This window comes from Pezoporus flaviventris, unplaced genomic scaffold (genome assembly GCF_033815535.1).
Source record: "Pezoporus flaviventris isolate CSIRO_AGI_PZ_B2104156 unplaced genomic scaffold, CSIRO_AGI_Pfla_v1 ptg000015l, whole genome shotgun sequence".
NCBI lineage: Eukaryota > Metazoa > Chordata > Aves > Psittaciformes > Psittacidae > Pezoporus > Pezoporus flaviventris.
Window position 1 is genome coordinate 38066085 of NW_026892563.1, and position 21980 is coordinate 38088064.

At 45.9% G+C, this 21980-nt stretch overlaps 1 protein-coding gene and 1 non-coding gene across 2 annotated transcripts; both read left to right on the forward strand.

Moving 5' to 3' along the window:
- Positions 1-144: 144 nt before the first annotated feature.
- Positions 145-21117, forward strand: NCAPD2 (non-SMC condensin I complex subunit D2). The gene is made up of 31 exons (XM_061454058.1): positions 145-279; positions 363-438; positions 571-629; positions 1089-1252; positions 2098-2237; positions 2558-2685; positions 2770-2893; positions 2975-3122; positions 3632-3829; positions 4346-4480; positions 5026-5110; positions 5738-5912; positions 6166-6287; positions 6973-7182; positions 7968-8142; positions 9727-9811; positions 10174-10307; positions 11132-11264; positions 12774-12858; positions 12976-13137; positions 13381-13598; positions 14441-14552; positions 14876-14999; positions 15186-15341; positions 15547-15724; positions 16776-16870; positions 18432-18512; positions 20033-20219; positions 20393-20519; positions 20651-20809; positions 20982-21117. The coding sequence occupies exons 1-31, from the start codon at positions 156-158 to the stop codon at positions 21062-21064; spliced, it is 4182 nt and encodes a 1393-aa protein (XP_061310042.1). The 5' UTR covers positions 145-155; the 3' UTR covers positions 21065-21117.
- On the forward strand, positions 690-1016 carry LOC133269830 (small nucleolar RNA U85). The gene has a single exon (XR_009743574.1). It is a non-coding gene; the product is annotated as a small nucleolar RNA U85 (small nucleolar RNA).
- Positions 21118-21980: the final 863 nt, after the last annotated feature.

Here is a 21980-nt window from a genome sequence, read left to right on the forward strand (position 1 = left end):
CGGGGAAGCCGCTGATTGGGGGAGGCGCTGGCCCTGCTGAGCTCTGATAGGCCGGGCAAGGGGGCGGAGCCAGGCGCTGGCGGCCCGCGCGCGTTGTTTGGTGTGCCGGGGCCTGCCCGGGTAGGTGGTGGCGGTGGCGGGCTGCATCGGGAGCCATGGGGGCGGTCCGGGAGTTCCACTTGCCCCTCGTTCCCGCTGATCTGCTGCGAGAGAGCAGCCCTGGGCAGTACACCGTGCAGGAGGTGCTGCCCGTCCGCGACCTGCCGCCCGCCCTTACAGGTATGCGGCCCCCAATACCCGTCTTCCGTTACCGGCCTAGCCCGGTTCATGGCCGTGACCGTCCCTCTCGTTTTTCCCCGCAGCCTTCCGGACTGCCTTCCGGGCGCGGGGCGCGCTGGCAGTGCTGCAGCACTTCGATCCCATGTACAGCTTGCTGCAGTGAGTACGGAGCGGGGAAAGGGGAGCGAGTAGAGGAAGGTCGCGGGGAGGAGGGGACCCCTGGGAGCGCACGTCTCGCCTCTCGCTGGTGGTGTTTAGTTGCTGCTCTCACGCACTGTGCTTGCTCTGTAGCCATTTCCAAGCTGTGGGGACTGCTGTCAAGGAGGATGCCCTGGAGCTGATGACACGCGGTGGGTATCTGCTGTTTCTAGCTGAAGTGGGAGTGATGGAGAGGTTGCTCTCCTTTGGCAGCTCAGTGATGATATAAAGGCTAATGTGACTTGACCAGCTGGGTTGCACCCTCAGCCCATTCCAGTAATACGGGCCTGTAATCTTGGTGGACAATGCTGAGCTGTGCCTGTTCGCTGTAAGGGCAGGCCGACAAAAATTCCCCTTCTCCGCATCCCTGGAAAATACATCTTTGGGATGCATCAGCTCTGAGCGAGTTTTTCCATGAGCTGTCAAGGGGCTATGGGGATAGGATGGGCTAGCGTAAAAAGAACAGGTTTGGGTTGTAGGGGGCTGCCCACATTACAGCTGGTGAGATGTGAGCACACATCTTTGGTAATCTGATGACTGCGTTAACTCTGAAAGAGAGGATAGCTGAGGGGCCTGGCGAGGAGTGCTCATGACATTCTGCTTTTCTTCAGTGGTATCCCATCATTCCAATGAACTTCCTGCCATCTTGGGTGATTCTGGGCTGAGCCATGCAGACCGTGTTGCTCATCTCAATGCTCTCAAGATGAACTGCTACTTGCTGACTGGCCTGATGGATGCCTTTGAAATGGAAACCTGCAAGAGTGGTTTGTTGGAGGTGTGTTCTTGGGGGAAAATAAGGTCATAAAGTAGGAAACATGTAAGCTTGCTGATAATGTATCCAATGTTATATCAGAGCGTGATGCCGTAGGCTTAAATTATAGGTTTAAGCTAACAATAATGTGTATGACTTTAACATGGAAAATACAGCAAACTGTTCTAACTTGCTGACATGAAGGGAGTGTAAGGAATGTTCATCTGGGAAGGAACATCATGGGACTGATAACTAAGGAGGTAGTAAATAAGACCAAGGGTGCTAGCCTTCAAGATTACAGAGACTGGAATAGAACAAAAGCAAGGACATAGCACTAGGTCAGGACTAGGACCTTGCGGGCATGCAAGCACTGAGGTCAGTGAACGCAGCAAGGAGGATTATCGGCGACCAGCAGAGAACCCAGCTCTGCAATAAAGAATGCCTGCTTTCTAAAACATAAAGTCTTAAAGAGTTTCTCTGACCAACTTTTGCAGTAACAGTGTGGAGTACTGGTGTTTCTGTGAAAAACTGTACGTGGAAAATAGCTAAAGGGACAATATGTATCCAAACACCAGCAGGGACTCGGATACCCAGGCCTCTCTTTTTCACTTTTCAGTGTCTGGCTGGTAGTGTATCAATATTTTCTCAAGACTTCCTTTCTGTGGTGAAAATGGTCATTTGATGTGGGTGTATAAACTTCTCATGCATTTCGCTGTGTGTCTCTTAATGCTTTAGAATAAGCATCATTTGCTTTATCATATGCTTTAGAATAGCCGTCATTTTCTTTTTGGAGGGAAGCAGGGTGGTGGTGGTGTTTTTTTTCTGTTGTCAAGCTGCTGACATATTGCATTGTGTAATCTCCTTTCTAGAACAAGAAGAACCGTCCCAAGACCTCTGGATCCTTATGGGAAGAGGAAAGGGAACCAGTCTTACGGCTGCTCACACAGCTGCTGCAGCTGGATCTCCGTCAGCTTTGGGGTGGTTTCGTGGTGGAAGAAGAATTTGTCAGGTATGGTCTGGAGTGGATGTAGAGGTGGGGTGAGTGGTTTTCTGGAAGGGGGAGTTAAATGTTAAATCTGCCACTGAGGTAGTATTACAGCCCTCTGCAGGGTGCAGGTTGCTGGGAAACTGAGGAAACTGTCTTGAGGCAAAAGCAATATGTTGAGGAACCACTCCCTTTCCTCATGTAGGCATCTCAAATTTAGATGTTAATCCTCAGTTTTTTAAGGATACTGGAAAATATCTGGTTCAAGAGAGATGCAGTGTGCTAGAATGATGTTGGTGCAAGTTGTGATTGTGAATTTTGCTGTGTCCCTTCTGTGACTTCAGCTTAATGACAGGAAGCTCCTACCGTATCCTAGAGAATCCAGGTATCGGTCTTCAGAAGTACCGGGCCACACGGGAGGCTGTGACACATCTGCTTGCTGCAGCTCTGGTTCACTATGATCACATGTTCAGTGAGTTCCTGCTCTTCTGCCTTCTTCCTGAAGATAATCCCAGTTGCTTTCCCTGACTTCTTTCTTCCTTCTCACGTACAAAAGATGCCACTCTGAAGATCACACAGATGCTGCAGCACTTTGAGCATGTAGCCCCAGTGTTTGCACAGGCAGTAAGCCTCTGGGTTAAAGAGTACGGTCTGAAAAGCCTAGTGGGTGAATTGCTAAGGTGAGAAAAACACCCCAAGGCTTGTCCTTCTATCCCTAGCAACTTGAGGCACCCTATTCCTTATTTTGTTTTTCTTTGCAGGGAAGTGGGACAGAAATGTCCTCAGGATCTGGCTCATGATGCTTCTGTGATCAAGGGTTATGCTGTCTTTATAACTGAACTGGCTGAACAGATTCCAGCTCTGGTGCTATCAAACATGAGTGTTCTCCTGCGTCACTTGGATGGAGAGGTATGCTCCCACTTCCCGAGAAGTCAGTTGGTGGAGATTCTGCAGTCCAGTTTTTCTGTCTGAAAACAGAACCTCTTTCACAGAGATCAAATAGCCAAAGCATGCCCTTACCTAAAAGATGCAAAGAAACAGAAACCATGACATCTTCTGTCTGGTTGTCACTCTTGCATATCAGGGAACAGGAAACTGCTTACTGTGGGAGATCCCAGCTGCTCTCTCTTGTTTTTCAGTCCTTAATGAGTTTGTCATTGAGTTACTTTTTCTTAAACTGTTCTTAAAAGCCATTAAGTGATTCTCAGTTCTTGACTTCTGTGGACCTAGGTGGACAGCAGGGTTGGATTACTCTGTCTTGCAGGCAGTCATGTTCACCCAAAATCTGCAACGGAGAAATTCACTTAAGGCTGTGGCCTGGGGCTTAGTAGACCCAAATTCTTGGGCCATACTTCCCCTTGACATATCAAGTCATCTATTTTCGTCTGTTCCTGGTTCAACAGCTCTTCTTTTTTCAGAGTTACATGATGCGAAATGCCATTCTGGCAGCTATGGCAGAAGTGCTGGTGCAGGTGCTGAATGGTGACCAGCTGGAGGAAGCTGCCCGTGGTACTCGGGACCAGTTCCTGACCATGCTGCAGGCCCATGTCTGTGATATCAACAGCTTTGTACGCAGTCGAGTGCTGCAGCTCTTCACTCGAATCGTTCAGTGCAAGGTAAGTCTGTGCTAAGGAAATGGTCCTGCTTTAGTCATACCTTCCCCTGCTGTGTTTTCTAAGGAATTTCCGTCACCCTGCTCTTTGTTTACAGAGGCTGGAGTTTAAGAGAAGGGTATTGTCCCTGTGTAGTGTGGTGTCTGTGGTATCTTTTTCTCAAGAGACCAAAGATCCTAGGGGTGAGGGAACTGCGGAATCCAAATTAAATGCTGTTCTTCATTAATGGGACAGATTAGAAAGAAGAGCAGTGTACAAGCTGATTTTGGACATTGGTATGGGAAAACATCACCCTTGCTAGGTAGGCTAAGACTCAACTCAACACATAACATAATTTAAGTCCTTCCTTTCAACAGAGGTTGACCAGAAGATATCCAGAGATCCCTTCCGACCTAGACATTCTTATATAAATCTATAATCTGTGCCTTTTAGTATATTAGGATGTCTGCAGTAAAATAACTTTTTTCTGAGTCTCTCAGCCTTCTGAATAACTTTGTCTCTGCTCTCATTTTGTATTAGGCCCTGCCTCTGACTCAGTTCCAGTCTGTGGTATCGCTGGCTGTTGAGCGTCTTAAAGACAAAGCTGTGGTAGTAGTTAAAAATGCGATCCAGCTCCTGATTGCGTTTTTGTCCAACAATCCCTTCTCCTGCAAGGTAATTCTGACTAGAATGGATAGACTAGATGGCCGTATGCAGGCTAAATACCTGCAGTGTGCTATAGCCAGGGCAGCAGCCTTTCTGTGTCTTGTGGGAGGGACAGTGTAGCCTTTGATTCTGCAGGTGGCAGCTTTCTGGTTCTCTCAGGCTCAGATCTTGCTTTCTCTGGTTCTGTCCTCACTTGGTGTAATTGGTAGGTATGCTGAAGGTCAGAAAGGATGTGTTTGTGGAAAAACCTGCAGCATTTTTATTTGAATTCACTGTGGGGTTTCTTTCCTTAGGATCAGAATTAGAATGCAGCTGCAGCTGTGTGTTTAGCTGTACTTTTTCCTGGGCTTTTGAGCCTGGGCCTGGCAATTTGCAGCCATTCCCATTCTCTGGGGTGATGGCCAGAGTCTACTAATCCAGTTTCCAAAAAACAGGGTTATCTGAAGGGATTGACAACTTAAAGTGGCAAGTGGAAGTGGAAGAGAAAGGAGAATTACTTCCTTTCAGGAAAAGGAGGATAAGTAACATATTTCTTCTCTTCCTGGCATCTTCAGCTAAGCTGTACAGATTTGAGTGAGCCACTGAAAAAAGAAGTGCAGAAGCTGCAAGAAATGAGGGATCGTAACAGATCCGCAGCAGGTAATTCCCCTTCTTCTTTCTTCTTCCCAGGGCATACCAGGGTTTATTTTTCCTCATCTGAAATTTTCTCCTGGGTTGTGGTGGCTTCTATCTCTGATCTTACTGGTGTGAAACGGTGAGGCCAGATAACTGGGACTAAGCTCAAAACAGGTTTTCATACCATAGTGTTATAAAAGGGCAATATCTATATCTAGATCAACAGTCCATCTATGTAAATATCCTATTTTCAGTGTAAGAACTGAAACTACCTATGAACACCCTCCAAGGTTTCCATTCCCAACCATTCAACAACTCCCTGAGCCATAATTTTGGTCAGATAGTAATTTAAACTTGATTAGCCTTGAACCTGGTGCTGCCTACAAAACAGCATCAGATGATGGTTCTCTCTTACCTGTCAGGTTTTTTTACCCTTAGTGGTTTCTTTTTTCTTTCTTGTCTATTCTTACTGCAGTGTGGACAGTGAATAGTGCCTGCTGGGGGAAACAGGGAATAGTGACTCCTGGGGGAGGAAAGGGAAGCAGAATTCCTAAGTTTCAAATTAGTTTCTTTCCCCATTTAGGGCGTCATCTGGGTCTCTGTGTTCCTCATTCTCTCTGTTGTTTTTTGTTTGTGGCTTTTTTTTAATAGGTCCAGTGATCACCCCAGAGGAAGAGTGGGAAGCAATGCTGCCAGAAGTTAGGGCTGCCATACAACAGCTCTTTCAACCACTGCAGGAAGAGGAAGAGGAGGTGCTGGAAGTTGAGGAAACAGTGGAGAGTACGTTGAAGCAAATCACTGGGCTGCTGAGGAAGCTGAATTACAAGTAAGAAGGCTCTGTATTTTGAGAGGGTGTTTACCCAAGGTTTCTTGTTCTCTGTGCAAGAAGGGTTTGGAGCTCCAGGGTAGAGGGATGATTTCCAGTAACATTACTCTGTAGAAGACACTGACATGGGCACCCAGCACAAGATGTGGGCAGGAGCCGCTTTCCCAGGTTTTCAGGGGAAGTTGGATGTTTTCCCTTATGTTGTGCCCTGACGGATTGTTGATGTTCTTCTCTGGGCAATGTCATGGTCCAGGAGTGCAGCCCGCCTTACACAGAAGGCCCTGGGTCACTTCCAGGGGAAGGAGCCCTTCAGCAGCCTCATGGAGGAAAATGAGGAGGCAACCATCCTGGGTGTTCTGAAGAGAATTTACACAGGTAAATGTATCATGAGTGACTGGGTTTAAACCTCGACACTGCTTCACATGGCTATGTCTCTTCCCTAAGACTAAGGTGATGCCAGAGCTAGACCAAAACCCTCTGCAGTGCCCTGTCCTTCCTTCTGACCTGTGGGGCTCAGTCTGTGTGTACTTGACAGCTCAAGGTAGAGCCGCACCATCTCTGGATTATTTTCTTCTCTAGTGGCCTGGCATTTTGGCTGGATCACATAGTCCTGATGCTTGATTTTTGGTCTTAACAGTCCCATGTTCCCAGTAGAAGTGCATTTCTGATGCTAGGGAGTACTAGTGTTTGCCTTTTCCCTACTCTGCCGTGATTCCCTTTTAAAGCCTTTTGGGACCTATCAAGTTCGAAGTAACCCATTCAGCATTTTAATGGTGTTTACCCCAACTGGACCATTCCTGTCTCTGCCCCTGTATTAAGCTGGCTTTTCTGTGGTGCCATTGTAGTACTGTAGTACAGTAGCCATTGTAGCCACTGTAGTACAGTATGCTGAGATTTTGTCTTTGTAGCCAAATCTGATGGCTGAATTTGGCTTTTTGTCTCCTGGCTCTTGGAAGATGTCACTATGGAGTGGAGGGAGAAGGGTTAAAATGCCCCAAACCATGTCTGTTTCTCTTGTACCTTCAGTACTGCTCACAAAACAAGTGCTCATGCTGTGCAGGTTCGTGCCCAGGTGAGAACAGTGAGGATCCTCCACATGGCAACAGTGGTCTTGAGAATGAAGAAGCTGTACCAGAAGAGCAGCCTCAAACAGAGCTGATCAAACAGGAGATGCTGGTGCAATACCTGCAAGATGCTTACAACTTCTCAGTGAAAATCACAGAAGCCCTGAGCCTGATCAGCAAGTTGATGTATGAAAACTGTGTCTCAGGTGTGTGAAATAATCATGTGGCTTTTTCCCCTGTTCATCATTTCCACGTCTTTCCCCTTGCTGGAAAGGAGATATGGGAGTAGCGCAGCTACTAAATGGAAGAACTACATTTTATGGAGCAGATGTCCCAGGCACTTCCAGGATATTGGAAAAGCAAGCACTGTCTAAAAGGCTGTCATGAAAGGGTTGTGTTAGGGCATGAACGGGCTGTTTAGGAATCCATTTTTAAATATCAAGGTTAAAAATGTTTTTGAAAGCCAGGTGACCAAAATTACTTAGCTTATGGAAGCTTCATCTCAGCCGACGTTCTCCCAAAGTAAGCATGGCCAGTGAAGCTGGGTTCTGTTACCTGCTCAGTGTCCTGTTGCAGCTCCAGGTGTTATGCTGGCCACAAGAGGGGAGCTGAGAGCTCGTCTTGTTCACCTCACCTTTCCTTACAATTTATTCTGGAGCTGAAAGTGATCCTGATCAACAGGTTCTAAGGCCTGCTCCTCTTTAGTGCTATAGTTGAAGGTGGTTGATGAGTACAACTTTTAAATATGGTCTCTTTGCTCTTCCTCTAAATGTATTGCATTAGATTTAGCTGTTAACCTGTGCCTATTTCCTCCAGGAAATCTATGTCTTTGTACTAGTGATCCCTTTCTGACTTCAGCAGGCGGTAGCAGTGATCTTAGATGTTTGTAAGGCTTGTTGTGAGAACAGTGTGCCTATGAGTATGTTTTAATAGGCTCTCGAATGGGGATTAGGAGAGAACTGCACTAATGCAACTGTTCGTCTCTCTGCAGTGGTGCAGGAAGCCATTGAGTTCTTTGTGACAGTCTCGCAGTTTAGTGTGTCTGAAGCACTGTCTGGAGTTCGCAGAATGCTCCCCCTCATATGGTCAAAAGAGCCTGGAATCAGGGAAGCTGTGCTGAACGCCTACAGGCGGCTCTACCTGAGCCCCAGCAAGGATTCAGAGAGGTATGACTCTTTGTAAGTGTAAGTATTCCTCCCCCCGTTTCTATTGGGGAGCTGTTGGGAATGGATAGGAAAAGAAATCAAATTTCACTCTGAGCTGAAATGTAAGGTTAGACACCTGAGTATCCCAGTCTTCCTCGGGTCCTACTGCTTAGCTTCTGCTCTTGGTTTGTTGCAGCATTCATGTGTAGGAAATTTATGCAGCAAAACTGCATGTGAAACCTTAAAAAAGGAGAAATGGAGAATTATTTTAAATTAAACCTGTTATCAGACACTCACAGTTAATATTCTCATAAATGCCATTTTTATCCGAAGCACTGCACCAAGATACATGTGCCCAAATTATCTGGGTAGGGTCTCTACATGATGGAGAACAAAGGGTGTCAATTATGAATGCTCATCTAGTCAGCAGGCTTCCTGACTGGCAACAATAAACTGTTTTGGACAGCTCTTTCAACCCTTTTGGGTTGATTATGGTTGATTATTTGGTTTTGATTATGGAATCATTCCATGTCTTAAGTCTTGCATACTTCTGTGGGCAAAGTTGTTGCCTAAAATTCTCACATTTTGGGTTTCTAATGGCTGTAGTCACTCATTCTTTGGGATAATGAGTGTTATACAATGTGGTCTAAAGTTAGAAGTATCTTTCCGTTACCAGAGCTGGCTTTTTGGTGACAAGTCATTCATGCTGTGGCCTTATCTAAGTGTAGGCATTCTGCTTCTGATGTACACAACACATTCCTCAGTGTTTACTGTCAGTTGTGTCCTTGGTTTTTCAGTATACGCTGTTTCTTTATCCCTCACACTGTGCAAGGTTAGGTGTTATCATTTGGGTGCTTTCACACACATTGTTATTTATATTTCATTCAGACCAGTCTTAAATTTGTTTGTGACAAATCTCTGCACACGGTAGATGAGAGGATGTTAATGGGGTCTTTGTTACTGATTCTTATTGAGGATTCTGGGGTGGGAGCTGGGTCCCACTTGCATGCTTGCTTCTTCCACACTAGACAGGAGCTGGGTCTCCTCTCCTCACTTGCTCTTTTTTCTTAGCATTTGCCCACATATATAATCCTGTTGGATACACATGCTCTAAGTGTGATCCCTGGAGAGATGCACCATACTTCACCCTTATTTGTACTATCAGTGCAATAAAAAGCACCTACTACATGTCACTTTTTCTTGATAATATTGCCTGGAGATGACTCTCCCCCTGTTTGAGCTCTGGCCTTGTTTGTTTGTAGACAGACTTTCAGTTTCTTATGTTTAGGGAATAGTACTTTGACTTGTGGTTGAGAGCAAACTGGCAAGTGGCTGGTGTGTGCCTCTTGTTAGATTTTTGAGCACTGAAAGGAGCAGAAGTGCACAAGGAGTAGACTTCTGAGCCTGTGTCATGCTTATTGGCACTTGAGCTGGGAGACTTGAAGATCTTTAGCTTGTGGAGGGGGAAGTTTTCCTGTCCCCAGGGATCAGCTCTTGTTATCAGATTTTCTCAGCTTTATGAATAGGAAAGTAATTGTGACAGCTGCTTTTTCATTTTAACATATATTTTTTTAATAATTGTATTTTCTTTCCCCCTCTTCAAAGGGCCAGGGTCCAGCACCTGGTGCGTTCTCTCTCTCTCATCATGGTGGATGCATCGCTAGGAACAATACAGTGCTTAGAAGAAATAGTGAGTACTTGTCTTGCCCAGGTTTAGATTGTATTTGTGATCTTAGATGTTCATTAAAATGTTAGTCACTGCAGCTAATGTCTTTGTTGGCTTGAAGTCCATCCTCCTCTGCCTCTCCCTACTTGTTATGTTGCATAGAATCAACTCGATTGGAAAAGACCTTTAAGCTCATCCAGTCCAACCGTTCCCCAGTACTGCCAAGGCCACCACTAACCCACGTCACTGAGGGCCTCATCTACAAAGCTTTTGAACGCTTCCAGGGATGGCGAATCCACCACTTCCCTGGGCAGCCTGGTCCAGTGCCTGATCATCCTTTTGGGGAAGGAATTGTTCCTAATCTCCAGTCTAAATGTCTCTTGCAGATCTCGGAGTTTGTGCAGAAAGATGAAATCGAGCCTGCTGTGATCCAGCTGCTTTGGGAGCAGTTCACAGGAAAATCTCAGTGCTCCTCACTGGAGCGACGTGCTGCTGTGATGCTGCTGGGGATGATGGCACGGTGAGTGCAGGGACCCACCTGATCATGGCAGTGGGAAGATATAAAGGGAGTTGATTTTTATTGAAGAGCTGTGGGTGCTGCATCAGCTGACTTTTTCGGTTCTGCAGCTTCAGAAGTAGTAACTGCATCGTGGGGTAATGAAGCCTGGCAGTAAGCGTAGTTGTGCTGGGTCCCACCAGCACAGTCTCTGAGCACAGCAATGTTACTTCTGTTGTATTCTGACTGTCCATCCTTTCTCAGTGCTTACAGTGTCACAGCTTTGCAGCTTTATGTGTAAGAACAGTGAGAAGCTCCCACATAGAGATACCTGCCTCCCTTTCTGGGGCAAAAGAGTGTAATTGCTCTGTAAGGTTTTCATTTTCTCAGTTTTCCAGCCCAGTAACCCTTTGAGGGCAGGGAGTGGGGTGGGGGGTGGGTTTTGTGGTGGTGGTATTGTGTTTCCACAATAGGGAGGGAAGTGGCACGTGTCACCAGTCCTGAGCTATTGGACTCTCTTCTGTTTTGCAACATTTTTCTTTGTCTTACCCATTTAAATTTTGCTCCTTTCTGATAACAAAAGAGTCTAGAATCTTCTTCCTTTACAAAGGGAGAGTGTGCCCAGTGTTGTTCACTTTGGAGAATCTCCTCTCTTAGTGGAGTGTGGATTATATTGGCTCCTGTGGAATATTGCTTGCTGCTCTTATAGCTATATCTTGAGGCATTGCATGGAATTTTTATCCCCTCAAATCACTGCAAGACATAAGGAGTATTTCTCCTGGTTATCCATAGTTCTGTAAACTTTCAGCAGCAACTCAAGTAATACCTCTCTCCCTTCCATTCCACAGAGGGAATCCAGAGATTGTAGGTAGCAACCTGGATGTTTTGGTGACAGTAGGGCTGTCTGAGAAGGGATGTGAAGACTATCGCCTGGCTAAAGAAGTATGCAATGCTATCTCCAAACTTGCCAGGAACACCAAGGTAAGACTCTTAGTTTGCTCTTGAGGTCATCCAGAAACAGTGTTATCCAGAAACAAAGATGGGGGGGAAATGGTTTGTACTGAGAAGGGGGAGAAGGGATTATATTTTTACTGATTTTTAAAATTAAGTAGGTTAGCACCATTCAGCAGCACCTGGAAAGCTTGGCACACATCAGCGAACATCTAATAAAAGAACTTCCATTAGGTAACAGGTTAAATTTGATTAGTAAAGAGTTCAGTGCACAAGAAAATCTGTTTTCCTTTCAGCTCTCTTCTTCATACTCCCAGTTCTAAATTGATCTGTGTTTTCTCAACCATGAAGCCCTTTCCTCTACTGATGTGATTCTTTTGCCCTTCATATTAGTTCATATTTGGGAGTGGTCAGTTGTACATCCGAACATAAAGCATGGAAGGTTTTCAAACCTATCCATGTTGTACTTGCAACACGATGCTCAATGACTTGTCTGGGGAATAATTTTTATTTTAATGTACTTGGTGGGAGGAATTCTTTGGTTTTTGACTCAAGCATTTAGGGCATTTTGGTTTAGGAATTTCAGCATAAAACCAGCCAGCCCTCCTTCACACAGCACCATCATTCTGTGTTTGCCTCTTCCACTGGGGACATTACTGCAAGACCTTAAAGAATGTACCACAACATTCTTAAGTGTTTTGAAGGCAGTTGTAATTCAATTTTAGGCTGACTTAACTCTGCACTTAGGTTTGCACATGAGAAGGGACTGAACTGTCAATACTTGAATGACTATGGTAACTCTCCCCCCAACCAGAAATTCAGTACAGAGAGTAAGACTGTAGTGAACTAAGGAATTCAGTTTCCAGCTACTGAAAGCTTTTAAATCCTCAAGTAAATCTTTTGTTTTGGTCAAGTATGCCTTGATCAGCAGACACAGATACGCTGTGATATGTTGGGCAACATATGTTGCCCAAGTATACTTGGTTTAGTATTTCTCTGGATTATCTTATTTCCAACTTAAACCAGAGAGGGACTGATACAGAGTATATGCAACAGCCTAAGTGTGAGGTGGTGTTAACAACCTCACACTGTCCTCTGTGATTTCTGTTGGTGATATTTTGCTTTTAAACAAAACCTCGTGGTTCTGGAGTATCCCCAGGCAAGGACATCTAGTTGCCTTACTGCTGATAACCCTGAAGATGCTCTAAAGGTTTCCCACTTTATTCATTGTGGAGAATGAGTAAATAATATCAGATCTTAAAAGAGTAATTTTGAGATTTCGAAAGAGTTACTCTTATTGAAGTGAAAATAGTGGATCATCACTTGGCTAAGCTTTAAATCCACGCAGTGCTGCCACCATGCCTTCAAAGTGACAGTGATGTTCCTGCTGTGTATTTAGCTGCAGGGCAGTACTGGATATCCCTGCCATAGGCCTAGCATGGCTTTGATTAGCATTGTTCACACAGTAAAATTAAGTATGGAGAAGGGCATGGGGGGATCTCTTAGGTGGAAAGAGTAACTCATTTGTTCTCTCTGCAGCAAGCACTGGGGAAGAACAGTACACCTTTTCGACTGCCACAGAACCACATGCTCTTTGGCTGCCTGAGTGAGACTGTGATTAAAGGTGAGCTGAAGTCAGTAGTAGGATTGGAGGAGAGGAAGTTGGGCTGTGTGATGTACCTACCACACATCAGCCTGTGTTGTTGCTGATGTGTGGAACATTGCTCTCTCTTCTCATCAGGCTTTGCTCAGCCAAGTTGCCACTGGATCCCCTTCATGGAGGCAGCAGTAACGCTCATCTATCAGCTAGCAGAAGGGGCAGAGGAGATATGTGCTCACGTTCTGCAGGCGTGCAGTCAGCAAGCTCTGGAGAAGCTGAAGGAGGATGATGGGCAGAAAGCTGGTGAGGAAAAAAGCTGATGAAGGAAATCTGTAGCCATGGTTTCTAGTGCTGTGATTGGGTGGCCTACAGTAACTGCAGGAGGAGAACAGAGTTGAGGGGCTGGTGGAAGGGTTGGTATGGAAGGGTGCAAGTGCTGTGAAGGACTCTGAAGCATGGAGATGGGTTATACAGTGGGACTTTGCAATAACTGATGGGGGAAGAGGTCTAGGTCAGCACTGAACTGTAGTAATTTTTCTCTGCTAGATTCAGGGGATTCTCCCAGCAGAGTCTCTGATGGTGCTAGCAGTCTCCCCACATTCCTGTTGATGCACCTGGTGTCCCTTGTGGGGCAGGTGGCACTGCAGCAGGTAGCATATTTGGAAGTGTCAGTGAGCACAGAGCTACGCAGACGCCGTATGCTCAGAGACGAGGAGAAGGCCAAGAACCATTCTGACAGAAGCACGAAGAAGCAGAGACCCCAGGTGAGAACTGAAGGGTTTGTTGTTTTTTTTCACTCATGGGAGCTCTTCTGGTGTCCCAGCTACTGCTACAGCAAACTTCTGGAGAATGGGCTCCTGAGGATGCATGAGATCCAGGGTAATGTGTGCTTTGAGAATAGAGATGGACAGGAGAGACAGGGAGGTCCTGGAATGATAAAGCTTTCACACTGGTCTTGGGTTTTAAAGAGGCAGAGGGGAGGGAATGCAGGGTGATATTTTGGCCATGCTTATATTCCTGCTTCAGACAAACATTTTTCCATTCATCACCTCCTTTCCTACCAGTGCAGTCTTTTGCAATTGCGGCTGGTGGTGAGAAACACCCATTTGGGGTCTGAGTTCTGGAAAAGGGTCTCTGCAGCCTTGTTCCATAGGGCTTGGGGGTCCTATCCTCTCTCGGGTGGTAACGATGCAAGCTCTTCCTCTCCTGTGTTGCTTTTGCCTTGCTGTAAGATTTCCTATAATCTTGCTCACAAGACCAGCAATTCAAAAGCCACTTTGAACTTCTTGCTTTAGGATTTACATGTTCCTTAAGTTGTGCCAGGCTTGGGCATGGATGCCAGATGTGTCCTATATCTGTCTTTGTTATGTAGCTGCAGTAGCTTGGGCTTTATTTTCATTGGTGTTCTGTGGCATGTGGACTGGCAGATCCTGGACTACTCTTCATTAGCTTCATTCAGTTCTCAGGGTAAAGTGGGTTATATACCTCCATCAGTCTGGTTCTTCTCAGCTCTAGCCATACTGCTGGTAACAGGCATGCACCTCTGTGAAGGAAGGAGTTATTTTTGCCTGCCATTTTTTTTTTTACAGTCTTCCTTTCTTCACAGAGCACAGGAAATGAGACCACTATGGAGGAGGAACTGGGCCTTGTGGGTGCCACAGCTGATGACACTGAGGCTGAACTCATCCGCAGTATTTGTGAGACAGAGCTTCTAGATGGTAAGTGTGGCTGCCACCAAGGAGCACTTGTTCTGCCTGCCTGTGAAAGAACAGGTACAGTGGGCAACAGATCCAGAAGGAGGAAGGCTGTTTCTGGCTGAAGAAACCACTTTCTTTTTTTTTTTTTTTTTTGGTCTGGTGTCAGTTTCTATGTAAGCTGTCTCTTTCTTTGCTCTGCCTCTCTGGAGGTGGTTTTTCAATGGTGAAAGTGAGTCAATCAGTTTCTATAGTTTGCAGAAGTTGTGGGATAAATGCAGTAATTTTTCTTAAAGAGGGATGCACAGACAGTGCTCTCATACTTGCTGTCTTTATCCCCATTCCAGGGAAGCATCTGTTGTTTGCCTTTGTTCCACTGGTGCTCAAGATCTGCAACAACCCTGGGCTCTACAGCGATGCAGGGCTCTCAGCTGCTGCAGCCCTCGCTCTTGGCAAAGTCTGCATGATCAGGTAATGGCCGGTCCTGTTGGTGTTCTCTTCCCAACCTTCCTAGTACTAAACAAACAGTACAACTCCTTTCCTGTGGAAAGAACAAACAAAAAGGGCATCCATAGATAGTATTTTCTCTGTGTGTCTGCTGCCTGAGAGATGGGAATTTGGTATCTATGCCTTCTTTTCTCTACACTTTCTCATCAGCTCCGAGTTCTGTGACTCCCACTTGCGCCTGCTGTTCACTATGATGGAGAAGTCCAGTCTGCCTGGTGTGAGATCCAACCTCCTTATTGCAGCAGGAGATCTGGCCATCCGTTTCCCCAACCTGGTGGAGCCTTGGACATCACATCTCTATGCCAGGTAATGCTAGACTCATTGCTGGGAGCGGACACACGAGAGCTCTGTGGAAGGCACTGGGCCTCCAGAAGGTGAGAATGACCCAGGAAACCAAATTTGAAGGTGGCAAGAAGGGCACGCAGATGTAGGCTGTGGAGTTAGGCTGATGTGGGTATCAGTAACTTGAGATACTCAGCTGCTTTCTGTGGTAACTATACACTTCCACCAGGCTGCGGGACCCCTGCCCAAGAGTGAGGAAGATGGCTGCACTGGTGATGACTCACCTCATCCTCAAAGACATGGTAAAGGTGAAGGGCCAAGTGAGCGAGTTGGCAGCTCTGCTTATAGACCCAGAGGAGGCAATCGTGGGAGTGGCTCAGAACTTTTTCACTGAACTCTCCAAGAAGGCAAGTGCATGCTCGGGGACCTTACTTCACAAGAGTGGGGAAAGGCTGGTGGAGGCTGGGCCAATCACACAAGACTTGAGTATTGGAGAAAGGTGTTGCAGTGGTGTATAGCAGCTGTCTGTCTGTCCTGCACTGCCTGAATGAGGAGAGAGAAAATAAACTGCAACATGAGTTTTGTTTCAACCCTGATGTTGCTGAATTTGACCTCATCCGTTCACATCGAAAGCAGGCTCTAGACCAGTGTCTTGTCCGTTTGCTTTCTTGTATGTCTAGCACAGGGTTGGGAACAGTTTTCTGCAGCTTACCTTTAGGCCTTACAACGGAGTTCCCTGACCTTATGGCTCAGGCAGTGCACCATCTCTGAAACCCTTCAAAGTTGATTGTGTGACATCAAGATACTTAAATTGAAGTAGCTACAGCCCAAGCAGATAAGAACAGTAGCAGAGTTAACCCCTCTATGCTGTTCATTCAACATAAAGGCTGCTGTGGGCCCCTCAGAGTTTGAGATCTACTGCCTGAGAAGCTGCAATGATACTGGGGTTATTACTGTCTTGGCTTGATGAGTTAAAAGCAGAGCTGGCCCCCTGGCTGCACTGCCTTCCGATCCCTGCAGTGATGACAGATTTATATGACAAAACCATGTAAAAGCATTGGCAAAGGGAATCTGGATTGGGCTGTTTCAGGCAAGATGGAAGGCAGCTCCTTGGGCTCAACTGCTCTGTAAGTTTCCTTTATCAGAAAGCTTTTTGGTTGGGTTGCAACAAGGTTGGAAAGCGAAGAAACTGCATCCAGGTCTGCCAAAGAGCAGAGCAGTTGCAAAACAAGGGTTGCAGTTGTTATCTTGTTGATTTGTTGTTTTTTCACCCCTTAACTTTGGCCAAGTAGTCCTGGATAGGTTTGGCTGGCTGTGTACAGTTTGTTTCAAAAAGCTGATGCTTTCAGACAGTAGATTTAAGGTGGGAAGAGGTAATTTTAAGTGGGCAGCTTATTTGGCTCGACTTTAGCTGTCCTTCATAATTCTATATCATGTAGAACCTTGTATTCTGCACAGGGTAATGCCATCTATAACCTGCTTCCAGACATAATCAGTCATCTCTCAGATCCTAACTGCAGCATAGAGGAGGAATCTTTCCGCACTATTATGAGGTATGCTGGGTGTTAAAGAAATCTCTTTTGACTGGGACTATGTTTATGCAAAGAGGGTGACAGATCCAGGGGAGAGAAACTACAGTGACATGTACAAGTATGCCTTTTCAGTTGTTTTCCTTCACCTGACTTTTTCAGGCTGTATCTGAAATGGAGTCATGCTGAGGGGAATCGATTCTAAAGCCACATAGTTGGGGGTGAGGAAACTCCACAGAGAGTTTCCACTAGCTCATTCAAAATGATTTTTCCCTCCAGAAAAGAAAAACAGTTGGGTTTGCACATAGGACCATGGATATGCAACATTAGAACAGGACAGATTTTAAAGACTTTGGTGCCTTTGTCATTTTGGTGGCATATACTGGCTTTTTGTAAGCAATTTCAGCAAAACTGTAGTTCAAGTAAAAGGTTTGGGGGTTTGGTTTTGTTCTGGGGTTGTGGGGTTTTGTTTTGTTTGAATGGATGGGGGGGGGGAAGTGGTCTTGTTGGTTGGGTTTGGGTTTTTTTCCCAATGAATACTCCATAGTAGAGAGACATACTGGAATATTTCAACCTGAGGGTACCAGTTGCTCACAGACAACACAAATAGTGTCTTTAGTGGTAAATGACAGAAATTTTCCTGTCCTTTCTGAAACTTAACCACATGAGGGTTTTTCTGAGCTGCCTGTGTCCCTGTGGATTACAGAGGGGAGTGCTAGACAAAACAAAAGTATCACTGTTGCTGGAGAGAAGAACAATAACAATCTCCTGTGATTTTTTTCAACTAGTCTTTCTGTCCATGAGAATCTAGTGCATTTAGGAAGAGGGATGGAATTTTGGACAGGTAGGAATTCCGAGAAAGGCACAGAAAAAGTCTATTAGTGAGGCTGAAATTGAGACTGAAAATAGTTTATGGCTGCAAAAGCAGACAGGAAAACATGGGATCAGGTTAGCATTTAAGTTCTGGTAGGCTTTGTTCCCACTTTAGAGCAAAGTAACGCTCACTTTTGCATTGATCTGAAATACAGCAACACACCTTCAGCAAATTAATAATGAAAAAGTCATAAGAATGGTTTTGAACGGGGGAAAAACAAGACTGCATGCCACCCCACTCCCTTTGTGTTTGTCTGCCAGCACTCTTGTGAAGTGAGGAGATTGTTTGGAGGTGCATGCTTTTAAAACTGGATGGAAGGAGTGATTCAGAAGCCAGCACTGCAGCCATTTTGGCATCCCTCCTACATTAGACCCCACACAGATGTGTTCACTCTATACCTACAAGGGTCTTTGCTTTAGCTGGATTTCTTAGTTTCATCCTAGGTAGGTGCTATTATGCGAACACAGTTTTAGTTGTACCTTATGTCATAGCAGCTGTCCCCCAACAGGGACTGTGATTACTGTTTGAAATATATATATATGCTTATAGCTTCTCCTGAACCAAATCTGAGGCACGCCAAGCTGTCATGTGTTCTCTTGGAGGACCACCCAGTTGATCATGGGATAGGATAGCTGCAAGCATCCCGTGGTGTAGGCAGAAATGGGGGTACCTCTCTGTGCTCTCAACTTGGCCATTTTTTTCCCTTTGCAGACATCTCCTCTCATATATTACAAAGGACAAACAGACAGAGAGCTTGGTGGAGAAACTTTGTCAGCGATTCCGGATTGCCAGGTGGGTCATAATCCTAATTTTTCTGACCAGCAAATCTTCTTAGGAGTTGTTAGGAGAAACTAGCTTGTGTACACTGGTTTTAACAAGTTCCCACCATATTCTTCACATGACAAAGTAACAAACACTGATACAACCTGTATTAGGTGTGTCCCCCACCTTTTTCTTTCCTATCTTCCTCCTAAAAGTACATACACCTTCACCCCCCACCTGCAGCTCCATGAAGAAACAGAGTGGACATTTATCTGTCCCTCTATCATGTACTTTCAGTGATACCTCCACTTTTACCCTGCCTTACTCCATTCCTGTAGGTCTCCTCCTCCATCACTGTGGCTTTGCCCTTGAGGTTTAAGCTGTGTCTGCTTATCTTGGCCACTTGTACACAGTGCCTGGGCATGTGACCTGCTCAGTTGCTTCAGGGAGTTGCATATTCCCCAGAAATAGTTGGATTCTGTTTCCTGAGCTGGGGTAGAGAGTGGACACTCCCTCCAAAATTGCCACTCAGGAACACTGGTGAGCTCTTCAGTGTTTGTAAAGAAACATCTGTGTGTAAGCCATGTCTAGCCTTTACTAAAATGCCTTAATATTTCTGTTCCACAAAGATGATCATTTTAATGCATGCTACTGGTAATGCTAGAGCAAGACTCTTGCTCCAGGCTTAAAAGATGAGCTTATCAGAAAAGACTGTGCAGCCACCATCACCCTCCTCAGCATTTCTGGAGTTCTGAACTTAGCAACATGCCAGGTAGTGTCCAGACTTTAAATGTGGAAACACCTGGATGCTGCAGCTTTGTTCTTCATCTGCCTGTGTTTGGACAGTGCATTCTGAGAGAGTATATGCAGGACAGACTTCTGGCCCCTCCGCTTTATGAATAACATGGGCTTTGGCCTAGCTTTTTTTCTTCCTACTCTATCACAGAGAGCTCCATTAAGGATGTTAGTTTGCTTTTTGAGGTGTTTTTTTTTTCCTTTCTTTTTAGTAGCTTTTGCTGGGATTTGAATGTTGTCCTTTGATACAGCCATTGTTATTTGTTCGCCTTATCTTAATGAAAACTGCTTTCTTCATGTAACTGTCCAGGAAAGAGAGATGAGAGAGAAAACATCAAGTACAGCTTCTGCTTGAGACTATTTCAAACATGAAAAAATAACCAGCCAGGGGTTTTAATTATTCAGTTGAAAGGCCCTTCAAAAAGATCCTCACCTCACTGTGTTTAGCTTTTTTAACTCGTAGCTGGCAATAACTTGTGATGCTTTTTAAACAACTGACTGTGTTCTTTAACAGTGAACCTTCACGTTTTTCTGACAGACACTGAGTCAGTGTCTTTGATGTAATACAGTTGTGCATGGTATGCCATGGCAGGCTGTAACTGACCTGTAAAAGAACAACCTGAATCTCATGTTCTGCAGGGCAGAAGCACCTGCAGGAAATGCTTTACGCTCATGTGCTGTAGTTCTAGGTAGCATATACTCATCCTTACACACCCCTTTTCATAAGAGCTGATGGCAATTTTTGTCTTTCCCAGAACTGAGCGTCAGTATCGGGATCTGTCCTGTTGCCTTACTCTGCTTCCCATCTCGGAACGGGGCCTTCAAAAGCTGCAGGACAACTTTGACTGCTTTGCAGACAAGCTCCAAGACCCAGCTGTCTACAGTTGTTTCCAAACTGTGCTGGCTCGATTCCGCAGAGCAGGCAGCAAACCTGAGGCTAAAGTAAGGATGGGGGGCAAGTGTCCAAGCCAGGAAAATGATTGGAAAGACCTGCAGGTCTCCATTTAAGCAGGCTACTCCTCAATCCCCAAAATTTATCAAAGAACTTTATGGCAGTTCTGCTACAGATGTAATTATTTTTTTCCCCTTTTTCCCCTGTGTTCCATCTCCATCAGGCTCTGGCTGAAGAGCTGGAGCAGAAGCTGTTTGCCGCCCATAACCGAGGGCTGGATTCAGCAGAGACATGCCAGAAAGGCAGTGCAACCCCAATGCCAGAGTCGGCCAAGCGGAGGCCAACAGGAAGTATGTTCCTTTCGTGAGACTGCAGCCTTCCCCCTGATCCTGCAGCTCCAGCAGGGACACCTGGGGACACTTCCTCAGCTTGACATACAGAATGGCTGCTAACTGTCTTGTTTTGTTTCTTTTCTTGGCAGGTTCACGTCGCCAGCCCCTGAGCACAGCTAACAGGGATGAAGATTTTGTCACACCCCAGCCTCGCAGCCTCCGAAACCAGCAGCGTGCCAAAAAGCGCCCTCCACCCAAAAAAGCTATTATCGCTTTCTCCAGTGATGAGGAGGACAGCTCTGATGATGGTATGGCATTGTACATGTATGCTTTGAAGGTGAAAAAGGAGAAAGATTATCGATTTTAGTCCAGGGGGGGTTCCAGAATGTGTGCAGGGCTTCGGAGCACTGCCTAAGTTGCCTGTAGATTTCTCTGCTCAAAGCAGCAGTGCTGGTTATTGACATGTTTTACTCTTTTTAGAGCTATCGGCAGAATTAAGAGAGGAAGAAACCCCCACCAAAACAACTCCCATCACCAGATCTTCAGCCCGCCGGCTGCGCTGAGGGAACCATCTGCCACTGTCTTTGACTAAAAATAAACCTTGTTTTATGCAGCAGGCATCTCTCTTGTCTGAGCTACCCCATAATATGACAGTTCTGTAAATGAGGACAAAATGGAAGTTATAGACCAGGCTAAACCAATTCCAATCCCGTCTTTTGGTATCCCTACAAAGAAAGGCAGTGATGAACACAGATCACAGAATGGTTGGGGTTGAAAAGGATGCCTGGAGATCACCTAGTCCAACCCCGCTGATAAAGCAGGTTCACCTAGAGGAGGTTGCACAAGCTCGGATCCTGGTGGGTTTTGAATGTCTTCAGAGGAGAACACAGCCTCTCTGGGCAGCCTGTTCCAGTGCTCTGCCACCCGCAGAGTAAGGAAGTTTTTCCTCGTATTCAGATAGAATAACTTCCCATGCTTCAGTTTGTGCCTGTTCCTGGGCACTAGTGAAAAGAGTGGCCCCATCCTTTTGACACCTGCCCTTAAGGTACTTGTATGCATTGATAAGATCTGCCTCAGATATCTCCTCTGCAGGTTAAACAGGCCCAGTGCTCTCAGCCCGTCCTCATAAGAGAGATGCTGCAGTCCCCTGATCATCCTTGTGGCCTCCAATGCACCCTCTCTAGTAGCTCCTTGTCTTTCTTGAACCGGGGATCTGGAAACTGGACAAAGTACTAAAGATGAGACCTCAATGGAGCAGATTAAAGGGGGAGGACTACCTCACTCGACCTGCTGGCCATGCTCTTCCTAATGAGCCCAGGCTACCATTGCCCTTCTTGGCCACAAAGGCACACTGCTGGCTCATGGACAACTTGTCCACCAGAACTCCCAGGTCCTTTGCAGAGCTGCTTTCCAGCAGGTCAACCCCTAACCTGAACTGGTCCATGGGGTTATTACTCCTGCAGGAGCAGAACCCTGCAC

Coding starts and splice junctions, on each gene's coding strand:
- NCAPD2 (XM_061454058.1), top strand. CDS start 156: ATGGGGGCGGTCCGGGAGTTCCACTTGCCCCTCGTTCCCGCTGATCTG. Junction 9,812..10,173: donor TACAGTGCTTAGAAGAAATA/GTGAGTACTTGT, acceptor TGTCTCTTGCAG/ATCTCGGAGTTTGTGCAGAA. Junction 18,513..20,032: donor CAGCGATTCCGGATTGCCAG/GTGGGTCATAAT, acceptor TGTCTTTCCCAG/AACTGAGCGTCAGTATCGGG.